Below are 21,147 nucleotides of genomic sequence, written 5' to 3'. Positions count from 1 at the left end.
TTCCTCATTTCCTGTTCCTTTGCATGTTTGTCACACTTAAGTGTTTCGGAACATCAAACCAATTTAAACAATAGTCAAGGACAACACAAGTAAACACAAAATGCAATTTGTAAATGAAGGTGTTTATTATTAAAGGTGAAAAAAAATCCAAACCATCATGGCCCTGTGTGAAAAAGTGATTGTATTGTTAAAACATACTATAACTGTGGTTGTCCACACCTGAGTTCAATTTCTCTAGCCACACCCAGGCCTGATTATTGCCACACCTGTTCACAATCAAGGCATCACTTAAATAGGAGCTGCTTGACACAGTAAGGTCCACCAGAAGATCCTTAAAAGCTACACATCATGCCAAGACCCAAAGAAATTCAGGAACAATTGAGAAAGAAAGTAATTGAGATCTATCAGTCTGGAAAGGGTTATAAAGCCATTTCCAAAGCTTTGGGAATCCAGCGAACCACAGTGAGAGCCATTATCCACAAATGGCGAAGACATGGAACAGTGGTGAACCTTCCCAGGAGTGGCCGGCCACCCAAAATTACCCCAAGAGCGCAGCGACGACTCATCCAAGAGGTCACAAAAGACCCCACAACAACGTCCAAGGAACTGCAGGCCTCACTTGCCTCAGTTAAGGTCAGCGTTCATGCCTCCACCATCAGGAAAAGACTGGGCAAAAATGGCCTGCATGGCAGAGTTCCAAGGAGAAAACCACTGCTGAGCAAAAAGAACATCAAAGCTCGTCTCAATTTCTCCACAACACATCTTGATGATCCCCAAGACTTTTGGGACAACATTCTGTGGACCGATGAGACAAAAGTGGAACTCTTTGGAAGGTGTGTGCCCAAGTATATCTGGCGTAGAAGGAACACTGCATTTCATAAAAAGAACATTATACCAACAGTAAAATATGGTGGTGGTAGTGTGATGGTCTGGGGCTGTTTTGCTGCTTCAGGACCTGGAAGACTTGCCGTGATAAAAGGAACTATGAATTCTGCTGTCTACCAAGAGATCCTGAAGGAGAATGTCCGACCACCATCTGTTCGTGTACTCAAGCTGAAACGAACTTGGGTTCTGCAGCAGGACAATGATCCTAAACACACCAGCAAGTCCACCACCGAATGGCTGAAGAAAAACAAAATGAAGACTTTGGAGTGGCCTAGCCAAAGTCCTGACCTGAATCCTATTGAGATGTTGTGGTATGACCTTAAAAAGGCCGTTCATGCTCGAAAACCCTCTAATGTAACTGAATTAGGACAATTCTGCAAAGATGAGTGGGCCAAAATTCCTCCAGGACGCTGTAAAAGCCTCATTGCACGTTATCGCAAACGCTTGGTTGCAGTTGTTGCTGCTAAGGGTGGCCCAACCAGTTATTAGGTTTAGGGGGCAATCACTTTTTACACAGGGCCATGATGGTTTGGATTTTTTTTCACCTTTAATAGTAAACACCTTCATTTACAAATTGCATTTTGTGTTTACTTGTGTTGTCCTTGACTATTGTTTAAATTGGTTTGATGTTCCGAAACACTTAAGTGTGACAAACATGCAAAGGAACAGGAAATGAGGAAGGGGGCAAACACTTTTTCACACCACTGTATATATATATATATATATATATATATATATATATATATATATATATATATATATATATAAAAAACACACACACAGACAGGCAGGAACTGATGGACACTAATAGATGGCCGTGATGGGCAGCACTGATGATGACGTACTGACAGGTATTATTGATGGGCAATGATTGGCACTGACAGGCGTTTGCAGGGGCACTGACTGGCAGCTGATAGGCATTGTTTGTGGCACATCTGATGGGGCTGATAATAATCAATGTGCCAATTACCAGCGCAGACCGCCCCTGACAGGGAGCGCCACTGATCGACTCTCCCTGTCAGCGTGAACCGTGGACAACCAAGGAAAGCCATTTACAGGCACTTGCTGATTCACGCTGTGATTGTTCACAGCTGATCATGTGATAAGGAGCCTCCGTCAGAGGCTACTTAATATGATCGGAGATGCAGTGTGTCAGAGTGACACACAGCACCCCCGATAGCCACACTGAGCATGCCGGCATGTTATCCTGCTGGACGTCATAAGATGCCCAGCCAGATAACAGAACCAGAAGTGGCATCAGGGGTGCCCCTGTGATGAAGTCGGAAGTGATGAAACGCGTCGGGTGTGGCTACACGGCAACGCTGAGACGGTGACTCCACGTGCACGAAGGAAGCTATGAGGAGATCGCAACACAGTCACCTGGCATGTTTGGAATTTTAACAAGGCGATTTTGAATCCTTTATGATGTAAGTGCATGACTTTTAATAAACCGATTACCTTAAGGTGTTTTTACACTATTGGAAGCTCTGTCTCGATTTCTATTCCCACATGCGGAGAGAGTCTTTATAGATCTGGATGAAGAATGGCGTGTATAAGCAGCTCTCCAATAATGCAAGATTTGCCAGACATGAGAGTGAATGGCAAAGTATCTGTTGAGCTTTATTCCTAAGGGAGTGGAATTGGCACACATCACTTTGGTGAAGGATTTTGGTGGATCAACGAGATCTTGTTTCACTATCTTTTCATCACTTTAAAGAGGAAGTAAACCCTGATGGGTTTTGCCTCCTCTTCATTTCCCTGCAAAGGTAAAGCATAATGGGCTACTATGCATCGCATTGTAGCCCATTATGTGACACTTACCTGCAGGAGAAGCCTGCGATGTCCCCGCCTTCCTCGCTAGCAGCGAGCATCCATTCTTCACCCCTCTTCCTTCCAGGGCCGCAAACTCCAGCTCTGTGACTGGCTGTAGTCGCAGGAGCCACCAGTCACAGCATGACCTGAGCAGAAACGGCACAGCATACCCTTCCTAACTCTGGAGCATGCACAGAAGAAATCGCTGTACGGCGATTTGCAAATATCTCCTACACCATGTAGGTCTAGGAGATATATCAAGCACCTACAGGTAAGCCTTAATCTAGGCTTACCTGTAGGTTAAAGAGGTCTGTAAGGCCTCATGCACATGGACGTTTTTACAGCCGCTTTTTTTGAGTGTTTTTTCAGCTTAAAAACGCCTGTCCATGTTAGTTAGGCGTTTTTGAGCTGCAAATGGCATAGGTGTTTTTAAGCTGTACAAAAAAAAAAACCCCCCAGGACCAGTGCGTTCTGAGGCTCCAGTGTTAGAGCTGTGAAAACATCAGATGCAGGCAAAAGGTGTCAAATGAGAATTAACGAGGTTTTTTTGGGCATTTCTGTCTCTATTCAAAATCAATGGTTCCCTATGGGAGCCCATTGATTTAAATAGAGGTCGTACCAGAAGTCGGATCAAGATGATCCGACTTGCGGTGCGACTTGTGTGCTGAGAATCTTGAAAAGGGAATCCCGTGAACATTTAAAAGAAAAAAAATTGGCGTGAGGTCTCCCCCCCCCCCCCCCAAGAGGATACCAGACCCTTTGGTCTGGTATGGATCTTAAGGGGAGCCCCCCACACCAAAAAAAACAGCCTGAGGGAACCCCAAAATCCATACCAAACCCTTATCCCAGCACGCAGCCCGGCCGGTCAGGAAAGGGGGTGGGTACAAGCGAGTGCCCCCCCACCCCCAAACCGTACCATGCCATGCCCTTAACATGGGGGCGAGTACTTTGGGGAAGGGGGAGCCCTGCGGTCCCCCCACTCCAAAGCACCTTGTCCCCATGTTGATGGGGACAAGGGCCTCTTCCCGACAACCCTGGCCGTTGGTTTTTGGGGTCTGCTGGCGAGGGGGGGGCTTATTGGAATCTGGGAGCCCGCTTTAGTAAAGGGGCCCCCAGATCCCGGCACCCCACTCTATGTGAATGAGTAAGGGGTACTTTGTACCCCTATTCAGTCACCTGGGAGAAAATTGTCAATAAAAAACAAAACAAAAAAACAAAAACCACACACTTCTTCCGACTTCGGGGGGGCTCTTCCGACTTCTTCCACTCTCCAGTGTCTTCTGCCGGGTTCCTCCGCTATCTTATTCCAGCTCTTTTGCTAGCGCTAGCCCGGTCTTCTCTGCCGCCGCTGTCTTCTATCTCCTGCTGTAATGCAGTATACACGGTGCGCAACGATTTATATAGGCATGGTCACCGGGTGATGTCACCCGGTGGCCCCGCGCCCCCTTATGATGTCATAGCCCAGGGCATGATGGGACTCTGTCATAAGGGGGAAGGGTCACATCACCCGGTTACCACGCCCCATGCCTATATAAATCGTTGCGCACCGCGTACACTGCATTACAGCAGGAGAAAGCATTGTGTCAACATCGGAAGAGAGAAGAGAATGACGACAGCGGCGGCGGTGAAGACCGGGCCAACGCTAGCAAAAGAGCTGGAAGAACATAGCGGAGAGAAGGCACTGGAGAACAGAAGTAGAGGCCAGAGAAGTCGGAAGAAGAAGACCCCCGGAGCTGCCTAATAAATTACTTTAAAAACCTGTGTAGTGTGTTTTTGCTTGCTTGACACTTTTCTCCCAGGTGAATGGGTATGTACTCCTTACTCATTCACATAGGGTGGGGGGGTCGGGATCTGGGGGCCCCCTTATTAAATTCCCAGATTCCGATAAGCCCCCCCCGCCCGCAGACCCCGACAACCAATGGCCAGGGTTGTCGGGAAGAGGCCCTTGTCCTCATCAACATGGGAACAAGGTGCTTCCCCAAAGCACTCCCAACCCCATGTTGAGGGCATGCGGCCTGGTACGGTTCAGGAGAGGGGGGCACTCGATCGTCCCTACCCTCTTTCCTGACCGGCCGAGCTGCGAGCTGGGATAAGGGTCTGGTCTGGATTTTGGGGGGACCCCCACGTGTTTTTTTTCGGTGTGGGGGGTTCCCCTTAAGATCCATACCAGACAGAAGGGTTTGGTATCGTCTTGGGGGGGGGGGGCCTCACGCAAAAAATTTACAATTTTCGTGGGGTTATCCTTTAAGATTCTCAGCACACAAGTCACACCGCAAGTCGCATCATCTTGATCCGACTTCTGGTATGACCTCTATTCAAATCAACAGGCTCCCATAGGGAACCACTGATTTTCAATGGAGACAAAGAAACGCGTCTGAAAGCCAGCGTGGCTTAACGTGCATTGAATTCAATGCAAAATGCGGGAAATTTTTTTTAACGCTGCTTTTTTCCTGGCGTCTGTATTAGATTTACAGCCTGTTTTTTAAAACATCCGTGTGCATGCAGCCTAAGGGTTTACAACCACTTTAAGTTGAACTGTATTACCATATTGATTTGCATATGTTGATATAGATATATATATATTATAAAATAATATGATATGCCATATGGACACTTCATTATGTATGAATTATGTTGATCAGAGATTTGTAGATTAATTAGTGCGCTACTGTGGAATTGATTTTTTGTTTACATTGACATTTGTTTCACCTCATTTGCACGAGAAATTACCCATATGCAAAATTTTATAACAAACTATGAGAAAAGTTTTCTTTTTTTTTTTTTTCAAAATTTATACCACCAAAAGAAAGCTCCATGTGTGTGGAAAAATGATAAAAATGTCATATTGGTACAGTGTTGCATGACCGCGCAATTGTCATTCAAAGTGTGAATGCGCTGAAAGCTGAAAATTGACCTGGGTAGCAAGGGGGTGAAAGTGCCCAGTAGGCAAGTGGTTAAAATCTGCAAAATACATTTCCAGGTGCATCAAAAGAAAAGGTGTTCAATGTCTTACAGTTTGTTTAATTTCTAAAGCTGCCGTGGCCTAAGAAGAGCCTGTCTCTTTCCAGCAGCTACAAAGTGGAATCCATGTTCTTCGAGCGAAAGTAGTGATCCTTGCAGACGTCCCACCCCTTGCTGAGCCTAGTAGAATTTCATTTAAAAAGAAATGTTTTGAGGAAAATTTATTCAACTTGCTAATGGTTAGTGGGGTCAAATCTAGCGATGAGAACATTTTAAGGAGCAGGATGGAATTTTTTTTTTTTCAAACAAATTTTTAACTGTAAGTGCTTATTTACACTAGCAGTAGCCCACTGAAGAGAGATCCATGGTGGATCACCATTTAGAGGATCATGAGTAGGCAATGAGGGGGTGTTGGCTGGACAGCGGCATGCCATTAACCGCTTGCCTATTGGGCACTTTTACCCCTTCCTACTCAGGCCACATTTCAGCTTTCAGTGCTGTTGCACTTTGAATGACAATGGCACAAAATGCAAAACTGTACCCAACTTTTTATCATAATTTTCAAACAAAAAATTTGGTGATATTTAATCACCACTTTGTTTTTGTTGCTAAACAAAGACCAACATTTTTGAAAAAGAAAAACTAAACTTTTTCATAGTTTGTTATAAGATTTTGCAAACAGGAAATTTTTCTCTTAACTGCTTGCAGACCACCGGCTGTCATATGACGGCCAGACGACACAGTTCTCGTTTCTGGAGGGCGTCATATGACGTCCTCCCATTTAAACAGGGATTGTGCGCGCATCCCTGTTCCTTCGATGGCGGCATGTCACGGAGACACTGTTCGCCACGGAGGGGGGTGAACAGCCATTGGGCATGGTTGTTTACTTTTAAATGTCAACAAACTGCGGTAACTAGCTGTTACCGGGTTCTCCTCCTCACACACTGATCGTGTGTGAGAAGAAGATTGCGGTAACATCTCATTCCCACCTACAGTGTACACTAACTAAGGGTGGCACAGTGGTGTAGTGGTTAGTACTCTTGTCTAGCAGTAAAAAGGGTCGCTGGTTCGCATCCCAACCACGACACTACCTGCCTGGAGTTTGCATGTTCTCCCTGTGCCTGCATGGGTTTCCTCCGTGTACTCCGGTTTCCTCCCACACTCCAAAGACATGCAGGTAGGCTAATTGGCTTCTGTCCAAAAAAATTGGCCTTAATATATGAATGGGGACCTTGGATTGTGGGCTACTTGAGGGTAAGGAACGATGTGAGTGTGCAATGTACAGGGATAGGGACAATTGTAGACACTCACTTAGGTTGAATAAAGACACCAGTCCATCCAGTTCAACCTAACACACACCGATTGCCCCCACCCAATAAAGAGGACCTGTCCCCACCCATCAAAGTACCTGTCACAGTCCATCAAAGTACCCCTTACAGTCCATCCGAGTACCTGTCACCGCCCTTCAGAGTACCCGAATAACAGTCACCAGCCCATCAGAGTACCCGAGTACCTATTTGCAGCCCATGCCCCATAGAATATACATTGGGGTGTTTGCTTTCCAAAATGGGGTCATTTTGTGGGTAATTCCACTGTCCTGGTGCTCCAGGACCATCAAAAGTGTGATGGTAGGAATGAGATGTGTAATTTATGCTCCTAGAAAGCCTGAAGGTACTACTTCAATGTTGGTCCTCTGCATGTGGACAGGCTGTGTAAAAGTCTCACATGTGGTTTTGCCATACTCGGGAAGAGTAGCAGAATGTATTTTGGGGTGTCATTTTTGCTATATACATGCTATGTGTTACAAGTATCTTATAAATGAACAACTTTGTGTAAAAAAACTTCTGGGAAAAAAATGAACCATTCAAAAGACTAATTATGCCTCAGATTATACGTTGGGGTGTTTGCCCACAAAATGACCCAATTTTGGCAAGCAATTCACTTGTCCTGGTGCTCCAGGGCCTTCAAAAGTGTAATAGGTGGTTGACAAATGAGATGTCATTTATGCTCGTAGAACGCCTGAAGGTGCTCGTTGGTGCTCTGTATGTGGTTCGGCTGTGTAAAAGTCTCACACATGTGGTGTCACAATACTCTGGAAGAGTAGCAGAATGTATTTTGGGGTGTAATTTGTTGTATGCATATGCTGTGTGAGAAATAACCTGATATGACAATTTTGTAAAATAAATAAATAAAAAAAAAAAATCTGAAATTTTGCAAAGAATTGTGGGGAAAAACGACAACTAAAAAAAAAAGGGGGGGTCATTTGGGGGGTATTTGTACTTTCCTGACTTGTTAGTGTCTCAAGAAATGAGATACACCTGATGTACTGAAGGCCTGATCAGATGTGATCAATTTTCAATGACTGGCACCATAGTTCGTAGACTCTTTCACAAAGACCAAATAATATACACAAATTTCAGTTATGTTTACAAAAGATATGTAGCAGTATAAATTTTGGCCAAAATGTATGAAGAAAAATTACTAATTAGCAAAATTTTATGACAGAAACAAAGAAAAAGGCATTTTTTTCACAAAATTTACATTTTTTTTAAATTTATAATCACATTTTTTAAAAAAAAAATCACTAGTGATTAAATACCACCAAAAGAAAGCTCTATTTATGTGAAAAAAAGGACACAAGTTTCATATGGGCACGGTATTGTGTGACTGAGTAATTGTCATTGAAACTGCGAGAGCACTGAAAACTGAAAATTGGTCTGGCCAGGAAGGGGGTGTAAGTGCACTATATTGAGGTGGTTAAGGAGGAACTGGTGGGCACTCCTGGGACTGCACTGATGATCAGTGCCCTGGTTATCAGTGTACTAGTGGGGTCAAATTGTGTTCAAATGTAGGGATGAGGAAAATTTAAGAAGAGGGATGGACTTTTTTTTCTCAGACCAACGTGTAATGGTAGTGGTGCTCATTTACAATATCAGTAGCCGTCTGAAGAGAGATCCACGGTGGATCACTGTTCAGAGGGGGATGAGTATGCAGCGAGGGGGTGTTTGCTGGACACAGCGGTCGTGGGAGGGGCGTGCCAATAAAGGGTTTGTTAACCCTTTTGTTTGTTTGTCTTAAATAAGACTATGCCAGCCCCTATATTAGAGGCTGGCATAGCACACTATGTAAGTAGTTTTCAAAAATTAACAGTGTAAATACAGAATTTGAGCTGTCTTCAGGCCAATCATGTGACTTGCGGCTGCTTTACCGCTCTGATTGATGTCTTCTGCTGACGTCAGCCGGGGAGATCACGTGACCGCTCGTCTCCTCCGCAGAAGCTCGGTCTCGTAGCTGTGAAGTGGCCGCGAGTCACATGACCGAAGATAGCTCAAATTTGGTATTTCGACGACTTGTTTATGAAAACAACTTACATAGTGTGCTATACCAGCCTCTAATAGAGGGGTAGAATAGCAGCGCAAGGGCAGGGACAGAGAGGGAGATGACAGGCAGGAAGGAGGGGCAAGAGAGCAAAGCAGAGGGCACATATACGTATGATGCAGGGACATACTGAGGTGAGAGCTGAGGAGCCCTGATTTTTGTGGTCAGTATAGAGAGTGGATACAGGAAGTGCCAGGTTTAGGGAGGGGTTCACAGCGGGTCACATGTAAACATAGAGATGCCGATAATTGGCGATCCTCACCTCACACTGACAGAGTGGATCAGCGTCGTCTCATCACAGGGGACAGCTAGGGATGTAATCAGGCCACTGATCATCAGTGCCCTGATTACAATTAAGTGCACACCAGTGTCAGAACTCTGTGCCCACAACTGCCAGCAATCAGTGGCCATTAGTGATGCTAGTCAGTGCTGCTCATCACTTCTGCTCATCAGTGCAGCCTGTGCCCACCAGTGTCATCTAATCAGTGCCACCTCATCAGTGAAGGAGACAAATTACTTATTTACAAAATTCAAAATTTACTGAGAGAAACAAAGAAAAAAACTTTTTTTTTTTTCAAATTTTATTTATTTTTTTTAGGAAAAAATAACTAAAAAATCCAGGAGCGATTAAATACCACCAAAAGAAAGCTCTATTTGTGTGAAGAAAACAATAAAAAATTCACATGGTTACAGTGTAGCATGACCGCGCAATTGTCATTAAAAGCGTGACTGCTCTGAAAGCTGAAAAATGACCCGGGCAGGAAGTTGCAAGTGCCTGGTATTGAGGTGGTTAAGGGACCAGGATCTGTATATTTTTTTTTGGGGGGGGGGGGGTTTAATAAACACTTTAAGCTGTACATGTATGTGACTAAGGATGAGCTCAGGCGTGTTCGCATGGTCCACCTGCAGAGCCCGCCATAAAGTTGCCGCAACGCTAATCACAAGCAGTGAGACATTGTCCCAATGCACGGCTGCAGAGATTGGGCAATGTCTCACTGCCTGTGATTAGCGCAGCGCCGACTTCCTGGCAGGCTCTGTACGTGGACCATGCGAACACGCCTGAGCTCATCCCTATATGTGACCCATGCTGCCCTGCTGCAGTAAATATATTTTGGCTGGAGAGCAAGCAGTTGATACTGCTTTCAGTACACCTGTGTAAACAAGACCTTCATGCACTGTTGACACTTGATGGCATGCAGAATCGCCACGATCAGGATCTGCCACGATTCTGCCCGCGAGTTCAAAACGCTGAAAAATATGGGACCTGTTTGCAATGCCACTACTTCTTAACGGCCAGAATCCCGCCGTGATTTTTCCTTGATTGCTGCAATCGCAATGCTTGTCACTCAAAAAGGAATATAAGCTTGTTTTTGGCAACAGCTTTGCGATTTGCCATACGGAAAAATTGCAGCACGATTGGGGTGCCATTAGAAGTAATAGCATTGCAAACACGCCCTGCGTTTTGCAGCAATTTGGAAACGCGGCGATTCTCCCTATGATCAGGCATGGATGGAGCTTAAAACACAACACAGCATGCAAATGCATTGTCACCTCACACGCTGCAGTGTGAACGGTATGTGAAGGTATGTCAAACCTCTGCAGAGAGACCACTGCTTCCACACAGAGCCTACAGGTCCTACTTTGCAGCATGCTGGGAGAAGGTGGGCTTTTCTACTCAGGCTGGGGCTTTTTTCTAAAGAAAACAAACTCTACAGCCTTCAATGTTTGTTGGGAAGCGGACTTAAACAAAACGTTAAATGACAATTTAGTTACTGGTTTCTACAGATCTACGTTGTAAGCCCAGGTATGGATGGGGAACCGGGGAGTTTTGGTCCTCCCTGCTGGGATCCGGTCAGTGGGGACACCACGCTCACTCCCCTCCTCCCTCTCACAAGCCATTACCCTGCATGAAGTTAGCGGAGCCATCCGGCCGGCTCAGCAGGTTCTGCTCACAGCCAATCTCCCGCAAACTCGATTCTGCCGCTTCCATCCTTCTCCTGACTACACGTGCGGAGCACTTCCGGGGTCCTCGTCCCGCCCCGGTCTGCCCCTGTCCTGCCTGATCGGCGGAATAGTGAAATCCCTAGTCGCTGTGAGCACCTAGATGTGTAAGACGGGGTGGGTGGGGGGTGCCCTGTATGCTGAGCTCGGAACAAAAAATGTCTGTGTGGAGTCGGGGTCCTAAATGAGCTCGGGCAGGTCAAGGGCAGTCTGAGGAAAGATGGCGGCGCTGAGGGCACTGCTGAGGATCCGGGCTCCGGCTGGATGGAGGGGGATGGTGGGCAGGCAGGTGAGAGGGGCTGAGTATGGGCTGTATATAGGGGTGGGGGGTGTATAGAATGAAGACATTGGAGGGGTCTGTATGTAGGGGAGACCATACACCATCCAGCCTCCTGTACAGCCCCCTCCAGCTGTGGAGTGTATTGTATGGGGGCAGTGGGCCAGCTTGGCACGGTATAAGTGTGTAGATTCCATATATCTGAGGGAAAGGTGACAGAGGTTGTAGTAGTCGGTGCAACAACTGTGATGGTCCTGTGCTGATCAAGCGACCTTCCCCTGGACACTGTGCAACAGAAATCGCTATAGTATCGCCAACGCTTTCCTCCGGACCCCCACACCAAGCCAGCCACCCCCCATGGTGACTGTGGCAGGGATCACCATAGTATCACCAACGCTCTCCTCTGGGCCCCCCCGCACCAAGCCAGCCACCCCTCTGGGGTCACTATGGGGCAAGAATCACTGTAGTAGCGCCAGCACTGTACTCTGGGCCCCCCGCACCAAGCCAGCCACCCCCCGGGGTGACTGTGGCAGGGATCACCATAGTATCACCAACGCTCTCCTCTGGGCCCCCTGCACCAAGCCAGCCACCCCCTGGGGTCACTATGGGGCAAGAATCACTGTAGTAGCGCCAGCACTGTACTCTGGGCCCCCCGCACCAAGCCAGCCACCCCCCGGGGTGACTGTGGCAGGGATCACCATAGTATCACCAACGCTCTCCTCTGGGCCCCCTGCACCAAGCCAGCCACCCCCTGGGGTCACTATGTGGCAAGAATCACCGTAGTAGCGCCAACGCTGTCATCTGGGCCCTTTGCACCAAGCCAGCCACCCCCCGGCGGTCACTATGTGGCAAGAATCACTGTAGTAGCGCCAGCACTGTACTCTGGGCCCCCCCGCACCAAGCCAGCCAGCCACCCCCTGGGATCACTATGTGGCAAGAATAACCGTAGTAGAGCCAACGCTGTCATCTGGGCCCCCCTTACCAAGCCAGCCACCCTCGGGGGTTCACTACGTGGCAAGAATCACCGTAGTAATGCCAACGCTGTCCTCTGGGCCCCACCACACCACACCAAGCCAGCCACCCCCTGGCATCACTATGTGGCAGGAATCACCATAGTAGCACCAACACTGCATCACCCCCCTGGTGTCACTGGAAGATGGTCACAACCATTGTAATAATGCCAACTACTACAACGATTGTCAGCTTCCCCTTAGTGCAACCTCTGTTCACAGAACGCCTTGTATCTTTTTCAGTGAATGCAAAACATTCTCTGATTGGACAAGGTGGAGACTGTGACATCATCACCCCCACCTCATCCAATTAGAGAATCCTGTATGTTCATTGAGAATAGGGATGAGCACAGACATTTTTGAACACAAGTCCAAACCCCACCTGAGCTATCCTGCCAAGAAGCTGTCAAAGTGGACAGTCAATCGTAGGCATTCCCTGCAGCGGCATATATGCAAGAGGTAGGTATACATGCATCTACAGGGAGGGGGATGTCTTCACTGCCTATGATTGGATGCCCACTTTGACAGGTTCATTGTCAATGAACATAAAGGCTCGGCTCGCACATCTGTGACCTATGGTGTGATTTGAGTACTACTTTGAAGCGACTTTGTCTTGTGCAGGTATGCAGAGATAACAGCATACAGGAAGATGCCATGCACTGCCTTGGTAATCTTCCCGTAATGTCAGATCCAAATCGCATCAATATAGATGAGGATCAGATTTGGAGACGACTTCCATTAAAGCCTATGGGCACAAGTCAGATAGGAGTCTCCTTGAATTAGTACAGGAACCTTTTCTAAAGTCGAAACGACTTCAGTAGTGTTAATTATGACAGATCTCATTGACTAACATTGGATTTCACATGTAATGCGACTTGGGGTCTCACAAGTCGGATCCCAAGTCATGGCAGTGTGAACCGAGCCAAAGGGTCCTCCTAATTGGGCAAGATGGGGGTGGTGGTGTCATGGTCTTCACCTCATCCAATCAGAAAATGTTCTGCATTCATTGAGAAAAATGCAAGGTGTTCTGGGAATGGCTGCAGTGCCAAGCTGACCAAGTGACCCCCTGTGATCAGTGTGCAGTGGGGCAGCCACTAGTCACAGCACCTGGGGGACAGCGGCCATCATTGTGGTACATTACTACAGCAGTCCCAAACTGGGACTGCCTGTAAGGACTGGTTTACACTTGCAGTTGGGGGTTAATTTACTAAAACTAGTGAGTGCAAAATGTGGTGCAGCTGTGCATGGTAGCCAATCAACGTCAGCTTGTTCAGGCTGGGTTCACACCGAAGCGATGCGGGAACGCCGCGAATCCGCAACGTTTTCCCGCATCGCATGCCTCCCGCCGGCCGTTCACACTGTCCTATGCGGACTGCTAGGAGTGTCAGTGAAATGTTAATGACACCCCCAGATCAGTTCGCATATCGCAGTGCGATCTGCAAACTCGGACAGGAATCGGATCGCATGGTGTGAACACCCATGCAATCCGATTCTGCTGCGGACCAAAAAAAGGGTCCTGTGCGAGTTTGCGGCGGGTGCGATGCGAATTCAGCCATACTATCTGTATGGCTGAACTCGCATCGCACAGAGATCGGATGTGATTTGCACTGCAGTGCGGTGCGAATCACATCCGGTTCTCGCTGCCGCAGCGGTGTGAACCCAGCCTCAATTAATGCAGGCCATACATGGTCGAATTTCAAACAAATTTTCTTTTCAAAATCAGAAAATTCGTTTTTTTTTTGTGATCCGATGATACCACCATCGATTTTTGAAATTCGGCCAACCAAGCCTTCAATTTCACCTCGCGTTGCTACAGAAAAGAATTTTCGTGCCCGAGAATCTTCTTTTCTCTCCGTAAATCTTATTTTCTTATTACATTTCTCGCTCAATTCTCCCATCATTGATTAGAAAATCGTTTGTTTTTCAAAAAATCGTCTGTTGCTGCAGCCCCACTAAAGGTGTGAAATTCATACGAAATTTCTTAGATACGATTTTCGAAAGAAAATTCTTTCGAAATTCGAACCGTGTATGGCCGGCATAAGCTTTGACAATAAAACCTGGAAGCTGATTGATTTCTATGCAGACCTGCACCAGATTTTGCACTCTCCAGTTTTAGTAAATCCCCCCCCCCTAATTGTTGAGCTGAGCTGCGTTTTTACCACCCCCAACTGCTCTGTCTAAGATGCAACGGTTGTGATCCTTTGTGGCAAAATTATCTCACCACTGCATCCAGCAGGCAGTAATGTACACCCCAAACCCCTGTACACTAAAGTGCAGCACACAGCAGGGATTAACACAAGTACATTCAGCCTGCCCATACATTCGTATCTCAGCCGGTCTCTGCTAAAGTCAGTATTCATATCTATAAAGCTGCTGGGGAAGCTGCAAATAATTATTCCCCTTTCAGAATGTAAATAACTAACATAAAATAAAATGACTTCTCATGCATTCACTAGAATTTTCATTTCTAACCCAATGCATGTGCTGTGTATGTAGACGAGTCGTCTCCTATGCTCCAGGCCACAACAAGCAGCATTGTTCTGTTATCTAGGAGGCAGAACCGGTCACACCGGCCTTCCCTACGCCCCTAGGGAGTCAGCCAATCAGCACTCACGTTGCAGGCGAGCCTCCTCTAGCAGTAACTGACCTTCCTGTTATCGGGACGCTGACAGCTGTACACATACACAGTGTCACCCTTTATATTCACTTCCCATAGAAGTTCATAGATGGATCTTGTACAGGAATAAAGAAGATCTAACAATTCTGCACCTGTCAGTGTGTGATTTTGTTTCATGTCTTCCTGTAGATGTTCTGCTTCATTGGCCACGATACATCATCACTGATCAGAAAATCAGAGCTCTATGGTGCTTAACCACTTGCCACCCAGGTCAATTCTGACATTTCTCTCCTACATGTAAAAATCATATATTTTTTGCTAGAAAATAACATAGAACCCCCAAACATTATATATGTTTTTTTTTTTTAGGAGAGACCCTAGCGAATACAATGGCGGTCATTCTTTTTATCACGCACGGTATTTGCGCAGCAATTTTTCAAACGCATTTTTTATTTTTTTGGAAAAAACATGCTTAAAAAAATAAAAATAAATAAAAACCATGAAGTTAGCACAATTTTTTTACACAATGTGAAAGATGAAGTTATGCAGAGTAAATAGATATCCAACATGTCAAGCTTCAAAATTGCGCACGCTCATGGAACGGCGCCAAACTTCAGTACTTGAAAATCCCCATATGCAACGCTTTTAAATGTTTTTTTAATGGTTACATGTTTTGAGTTACAGAGGAGGTCTAGGGTTAGAATTATTGCTCTCGTTCTACTGATAGCGGCGACACCTCATGTGTGGTTTGGACACTGTTTTCATATGTGGGCGGGACTTAAGTATGCGTTCACTTCTGCGTGCACTGGGACAGGGGCGCTTTAAGAATTTTTTTTTTTTTTTAATTCATTTTACTTGAAATTTTTTAGTTTGACACTTTAAAAAAAAAAATGACCACTTTCATTCCTAATACAAGGAATGTAATTATCCCTTGTAATAGGAATATGGCATGATCGGCCCTCTTTACAGTGATATATGGGGTCAATAAGACCCCACATCTCAGCTCTAGGCTGGGAAGCCTGAAATAAAATAAAAATAAAAAAACGATCTCTGCTTTCCAGCCGAGGTGGCGTCATTTGATTGAATGCAGAGGCCAGGCGTGGCTTAATAACATCACGCCTGCCCTCCGAACGATCATAGAGACTCTATGGTAAACATCCGGGGTCGGGGGATCTGTTCTCTGACTCCCCAATGGAAGCAGTGAGTCAGTAGAAGCACCGGAGGGTGGCGGGAAGGGGGGAAGCATCCCCTCTCGCTGCCCGTAAGAAGGATCAAGCGGCTGACCAGCCATTATGATTGTTCTTAGACCCCTTTCACACTGGGGCATTTTTCAGGCGCTTTAGCATTAAAAAAAGCGTCTGTAAAGCGCTTGAAAGAAGCCGCAACTGCAATCCCAATGTAAAAGCCCGAGTGCTTTCACACTGAGGCGCTGTGCTGGCAGGGCGTCAAAAATGGTCCTGCAAGCAGCTTCTTTGCATGTGCTTTTGGAGCGGTGAATATACCGCTCCTAAAGCGCCCCTTCCCACTGAAATCAATGGGAAGCGCCTGAAAAACGCCTGAAAAATGCTTTTGGCAGCAGCGTTTTGTGGGCGCTTTTAACCCTTTATCTGGCCACTAGCAGGGGTTAAAAGCGCCCCAATAGCCCTCGAAAACCACTGGTAAAGTGTTGCTAGTTTAGGCGGTGCTTTACAAGTGTTTTTCTAGCGCTGACATTGTGAAAGGGCTCTTAAAGCACTTGGGCTTTCACATTGTGATTGCAAATGAGGCTTCTTTCAAGCGCTTTTTTTTTAACGCTAAAGCGCTTGAAAAACGACTGAAAAATGCCCCAGTGTGAAAGGGGTCTTATGGTGTAGGGGAATTTCCGGCTGAAAAAGACAATATCTGAATGATGCCTGTAGCTGCAGGTATCATTGATATACCCCCACATATGAAGGTCGTCATATGACGGCTGGCAGGCGGGAAGTGGTTAAAGTGACACTTAACAATATGATTATTCCCCAATAATAACCCATTCACTACTTAATGTCCCTGTAATCTACTTTTCATTTATTTGTCCCTTACTCTGTTTTTCTGCCTCCTTGTAACATCCTCTGTGAGCTCCTGAACCTCTCCCTTTTCCCCTTCACTTGTTTTGGAACAAGTAGTGCATATTTGTTGCGGTCCTGTACACTGCTCTATACACTACACATCCCATCCCATGGTCTATTTCGGTAGTGAGCAAGAAATGGGTGGCTACTTTTATACATATAGTGGGAACATGAAGAATAAATGTAGCCACTCTCTAACAGGAAGTTGGATCTCACCCCTCCTCCATTCACAGAAGTTGCACTATAGCTTCCATCAATAAACAAAAAGCGCTCTATGAATGGACCTTTCATGCATCTGCCCTTCCTCCATTCAGGCCTGGTTCATACCTATGCAGTTTGCACACTCCAGGTGCATTGAAATTTATGCAACCAAAAAACAGAAGATGTCCCTGGCTCATTCCATAAAATGCACAGACCCATAGGAATGCGTGACCCATAGGAAACCATGTTAAATGGACTGTAGTGTGCTTCAATACTGAAATGCACTAAAAAAATGCAGAGGTGTGAACCAGGCCTTTATAGAGCGTTTTTTATTTGTGGAAGCTACACTGCAGCTTCTGTGACTGGAGAAGGGGCATAGTCGTACTCTTGAACGGTGCCTGTGATAGGTCCAGCAGCTATATTAACCCCCAAAAAATAACCGTGGTTGGGGGTGTTGGACAGAGGATGGAAGCATAGAATGCATTAAGGTGAAAAAACACCAGACAATGCCGGCTCCCCCAGCCCACCCCCCGTTTTACTTACCCGACCCCTCAAAAGTCCCGCGCTCACCTCCGACATCCTCTTCGCCGCTCAGCCTGGCCGTTGATTGGCTGGAGTGGATGGATTGAAAGCAGCGCAGCCATTGACTCGCGCTGCTGTCAATCACATCCAATGATGTGGCATGCCTGGGGGGCAGGGACGAAGTGATACAGTGAGCGGCTATAGCCACTGGCTGTATCACGGGAGCGCGCCCGCAAGTACTTCTCACCATGCGAAGGAGCTCGCATGAACGTGACAAGTATTTGCGGGGGGAAGCCGAGACAGCCCAGAAGACCAGGTCCAGGGCCACTCTGTGCAAAACGAGCTGCACAGTGGAGGTAAGTATGACATGTTTGTTATTTTAAAAAAAATCCCTTTAAGAGAGCAGCCACCACAAAGGACGTTTCTCAATGAGGGCCAATTCACACTACAATACAGAGTGGCAGGAGCAATTCACCACTCTGCGTTGTCGGCTGCACTAGGGGGCAGTGTGGTGTGCAATTCATCACACTACTCCCTTTTTTTTTTTTTTTTGATTTGTATGAGCTTTATTTGAAGTATACAAAACGTACACTTCATTCACTACAGTGTCCAGTGCTGTGTTGTCTGACATTGCAGTGCGATTCGGGCCAGTGCTCTATGATAAAATGCAGCACAGTGCACTGCAATGTAAATGGGACACATAGGATGCAATTTTATCCTGTTTGCCACCACACATAATGTGAATTGGCTCTTAATCTAAGTATCATCCCTTACTCTGATAGAAAAAAAACAAAGCTTTATTTATTACTGTGTCTGGGGGTATGACTGTCTCAGAGCACATAATACACTAAATAAAACCAACATGTTGGAATTTCGGCACGTGATTATTGCCAGCGGCTATAGCTGCTAGCAATAATCACTATGATTCCCCCCCCAAACACATATAGAGCGATTCCCCCATCAACCAAAGCTTTCCATCGACTGTATGCAAGCTGCACCAATGTGACTATGTAATAGAGAGAGATAATTCCTGGAGTTCAGCTTTAACCATTTGCTGACCTCCATACGTAGATATACATACTGTTAGCTGCAGCCATTATCTTGGTTCCTTTTTTTTTTTTTTTTTTTTTGTTGCAGAGCCACTCAGATCACTTTTGCTAAACAACTGATTGGTGGCTGTAAAACAAAACAAAATTAAAAAACCAGTACCGTGATCGCCCACGGTGGTTCCAAGGTTTTCTCGTTCCACCGGAATTGCTTTACACAGAGGAGATGGAGTAACATCAGTTCCCTGATCTCCGCTGTGATTGAAGAGGAGCTCTAGTCTGTAAAAAAAAATAAAAAAAAATAATAATAATTAAAAGTTAGCAGCTACAAATACTGTAGCTGCTGACTTTTAATATAAGAATACTTACCTGTCCAGGGAGCCCGCAATGTTGGCACCCCTGATCAGTCGGCTTCAGCTGTTGGCGCTGGCATTGTAGGTAGGGAAACCCAGCAGTAAAGCCTTCAGGCTTCACAGCCGGTTTCCTACTACACATGCACGAGTCAAGCTGCTCTTTCTGAATGGTCCCGTCATCTTGTAGGACCTGCGTGTGTTCCAGAAGGCAGCTGGGGGAAGGAGGAGGGGACCAAAATGTCATAGATGGGCGATCTTACCTGAAAGTGGGAGCGGGTACCTATCAAAACCAGGTACCCGCTCCCCCCCCCCCCCTCTCAAAAGTGCAGAATATGGCAGTGGAGGGGGGAGGGTGCAGACAAGCCGTTCTTCCCCTTTTGGGTAGAGCTCCGCTTTAGTGAATCTTGCAGTTTCAGAGCTGTCAGCCAGGGAGCCTGCTAATTAGGGGTGCAATGAATCGGCACTGATCCGCGATCCGAACGGGTCACCCCGCGGTCTCGGCTTTAGGAAAGGCCGCGGCTTTGGCCTAGTTCCGGAACGGCAGCCATATTGGTACACCCGTTGGCGTTTACAATGTGATCGCTCCGTGATGGAGTGATCGCTCCGTGATGAAGCGATCACCTGTAAACAAACCAGCGTCATGATGACGCCGGTTCCTCTCTCCCCTCTCTGTATAGTGGAGGGGAGAAATCGGATGGAAGCCACAGCCATCCCAGCAATACCCTGCCAATACTCTGCAATACATACCCTGCCAATACTCTGCAGTAATTGCCCTGCCAATACTCTGCAGTAATTGCCCTGCCAATACTCTGCAGTAATTGCCCTGCCAATACTCTGCAGTACTTGCCCTGCCAATACCAAGCCATACCCATCCATGCTCAGCCAATATTACATTGGGGGAGATGACGTGGATATTACAGTGGGGGAGATGTATATTGCAGTGGGGACTATATAGTGGTGGCATTTTCACAGGTTTTTGCAAATTCAATTATTATTTGCTGATCCGAAAAATGATCCGAAACGTGACTGATCCGAGGAGCGATCCGATCCATGAGTTTTTTGATCAGTTACACCCCTACTGCTAATCAAGCATGACCTGTGCTTCATTAGCTGCTTTGGAGGGCAGCGGGAGATATTGAGGGTCTAATAGACCTTTGATGTCTCCATAAGGAATACCTGTCACTGCCCAAAGCTATCCCATTGCTAGCCCCCTTGCGATGGCAATAAAGTTTAATACAAATAAAAAATGTAATAAAGTGTATTTAAAAAAAAAAAAAAATGTAAAGCGCCACCGCACAAGTCCCGCATGCGTATGTAAACAGCAGTGGCACCACGCAGGAGGTATCGCTGTGAGCATTGGTGTGTGAGGAATTATTCCAGGGCCATAATTCACAGTTAACTCTAAACTGATAACCTGTAAAGACTTTTAAAGCAACACCTTTAAAATTTAGATTTTAGGTAATGTATTTTGTCACCATTTCACGGGCACGTGTAATTTTGAGCCCTGACATGTTTCGTATCTATTTACTCAATGCAACCTCAAAAAATGGGTATCATATTGTGTTTGTCTGCATTAAAATTCATTTTAGTGTATTTGTTCTTGAAAATATGTGTTTGATAAACGGCTGCACAGATTGTGTACTTTCAAAAATTGCGACAGCCTCTATTTTATTCTCCAGGGCCTCTGCTTTCAGAAAATATGTAATGTTTGTGAGTTCTAAGTATTTTCTTGAGAAAGGAAAACAAAATGCTGATTTTAACGTGTGTAAAAAAAAAAAAAAAAAAAAAAAAAATGCCCTGGACAGCAAGTGGTTAAAGTGTGCGCATAGTAGAGCTGCACGATTCTGGCTGAAATGAGAATCGCAATTTTTTTTGCTTAGAAGATACTTAGACGATTCTCGCGGTGTAACATCATCTTTCACATTTAAAACAAAAAAAATTGGGCTAACTTTACTGTTAATTTTTTTTTATTATTTTTTTTTTTTATTCATTGAAGT

General features: G+C 45.9%; 2 protein-coding genes across 2 annotated transcripts in view; one reads left to right on the top strand and one right to left on the bottom strand.

Annotated features, from left to right (window-relative positions):
* Positions 1–11,092, bottom strand: part of EXOSC5 (exosome component 5) — a 43,967-nt gene extending 32,875 nt beyond the window's left edge. The window contains exon 1 of the mRNA XM_077481043.1: positions 10,939–11,092. Coding sequence (XP_077337169.1) covers positions 10,939–11,026 — 88 coding nt within the window. The 5' untranslated portion in view covers positions 11,027–11,092. The remainder of the gene's footprint in view (positions 1–10,938) is intronic.
* A 75-nt stretch (positions 11,093–11,167) lies between these two features.
* Positions 11,168–21,147, top strand: part of BCKDHA (branched chain keto acid dehydrogenase E1 subunit alpha) — a 36,226-nt gene continuing 26,246 nt past the window's right edge. Inside the window, exon 1 of the mRNA XM_077481030.1 lies at positions 11,168–11,326. Coding sequence (XP_077337156.1) covers positions 11,258–11,326 — 69 coding nt within the window. The 5' untranslated portion in view covers positions 11,168–11,257. The remainder of the gene's footprint in view (positions 11,327–21,147) is intronic.

This window comes from Lithobates pipiens, unplaced genomic scaffold (assembly GCF_037356315.1).
Source record: "Lithobates pipiens isolate NorthernLeopardFrog02 unplaced genomic scaffold, aLitPip1_a1.2 Scaffold_1, whole genome shotgun sequence".
NCBI classification, from domain to species: Eukaryota; Metazoa; Chordata; class Amphibia; order Anura; family Ranidae; genus Lithobates; species Lithobates pipiens.
Note: the sequence above shows the minus strand (reverse complement) of the source record. Positions and strands in the feature narration are given on the sequence as shown.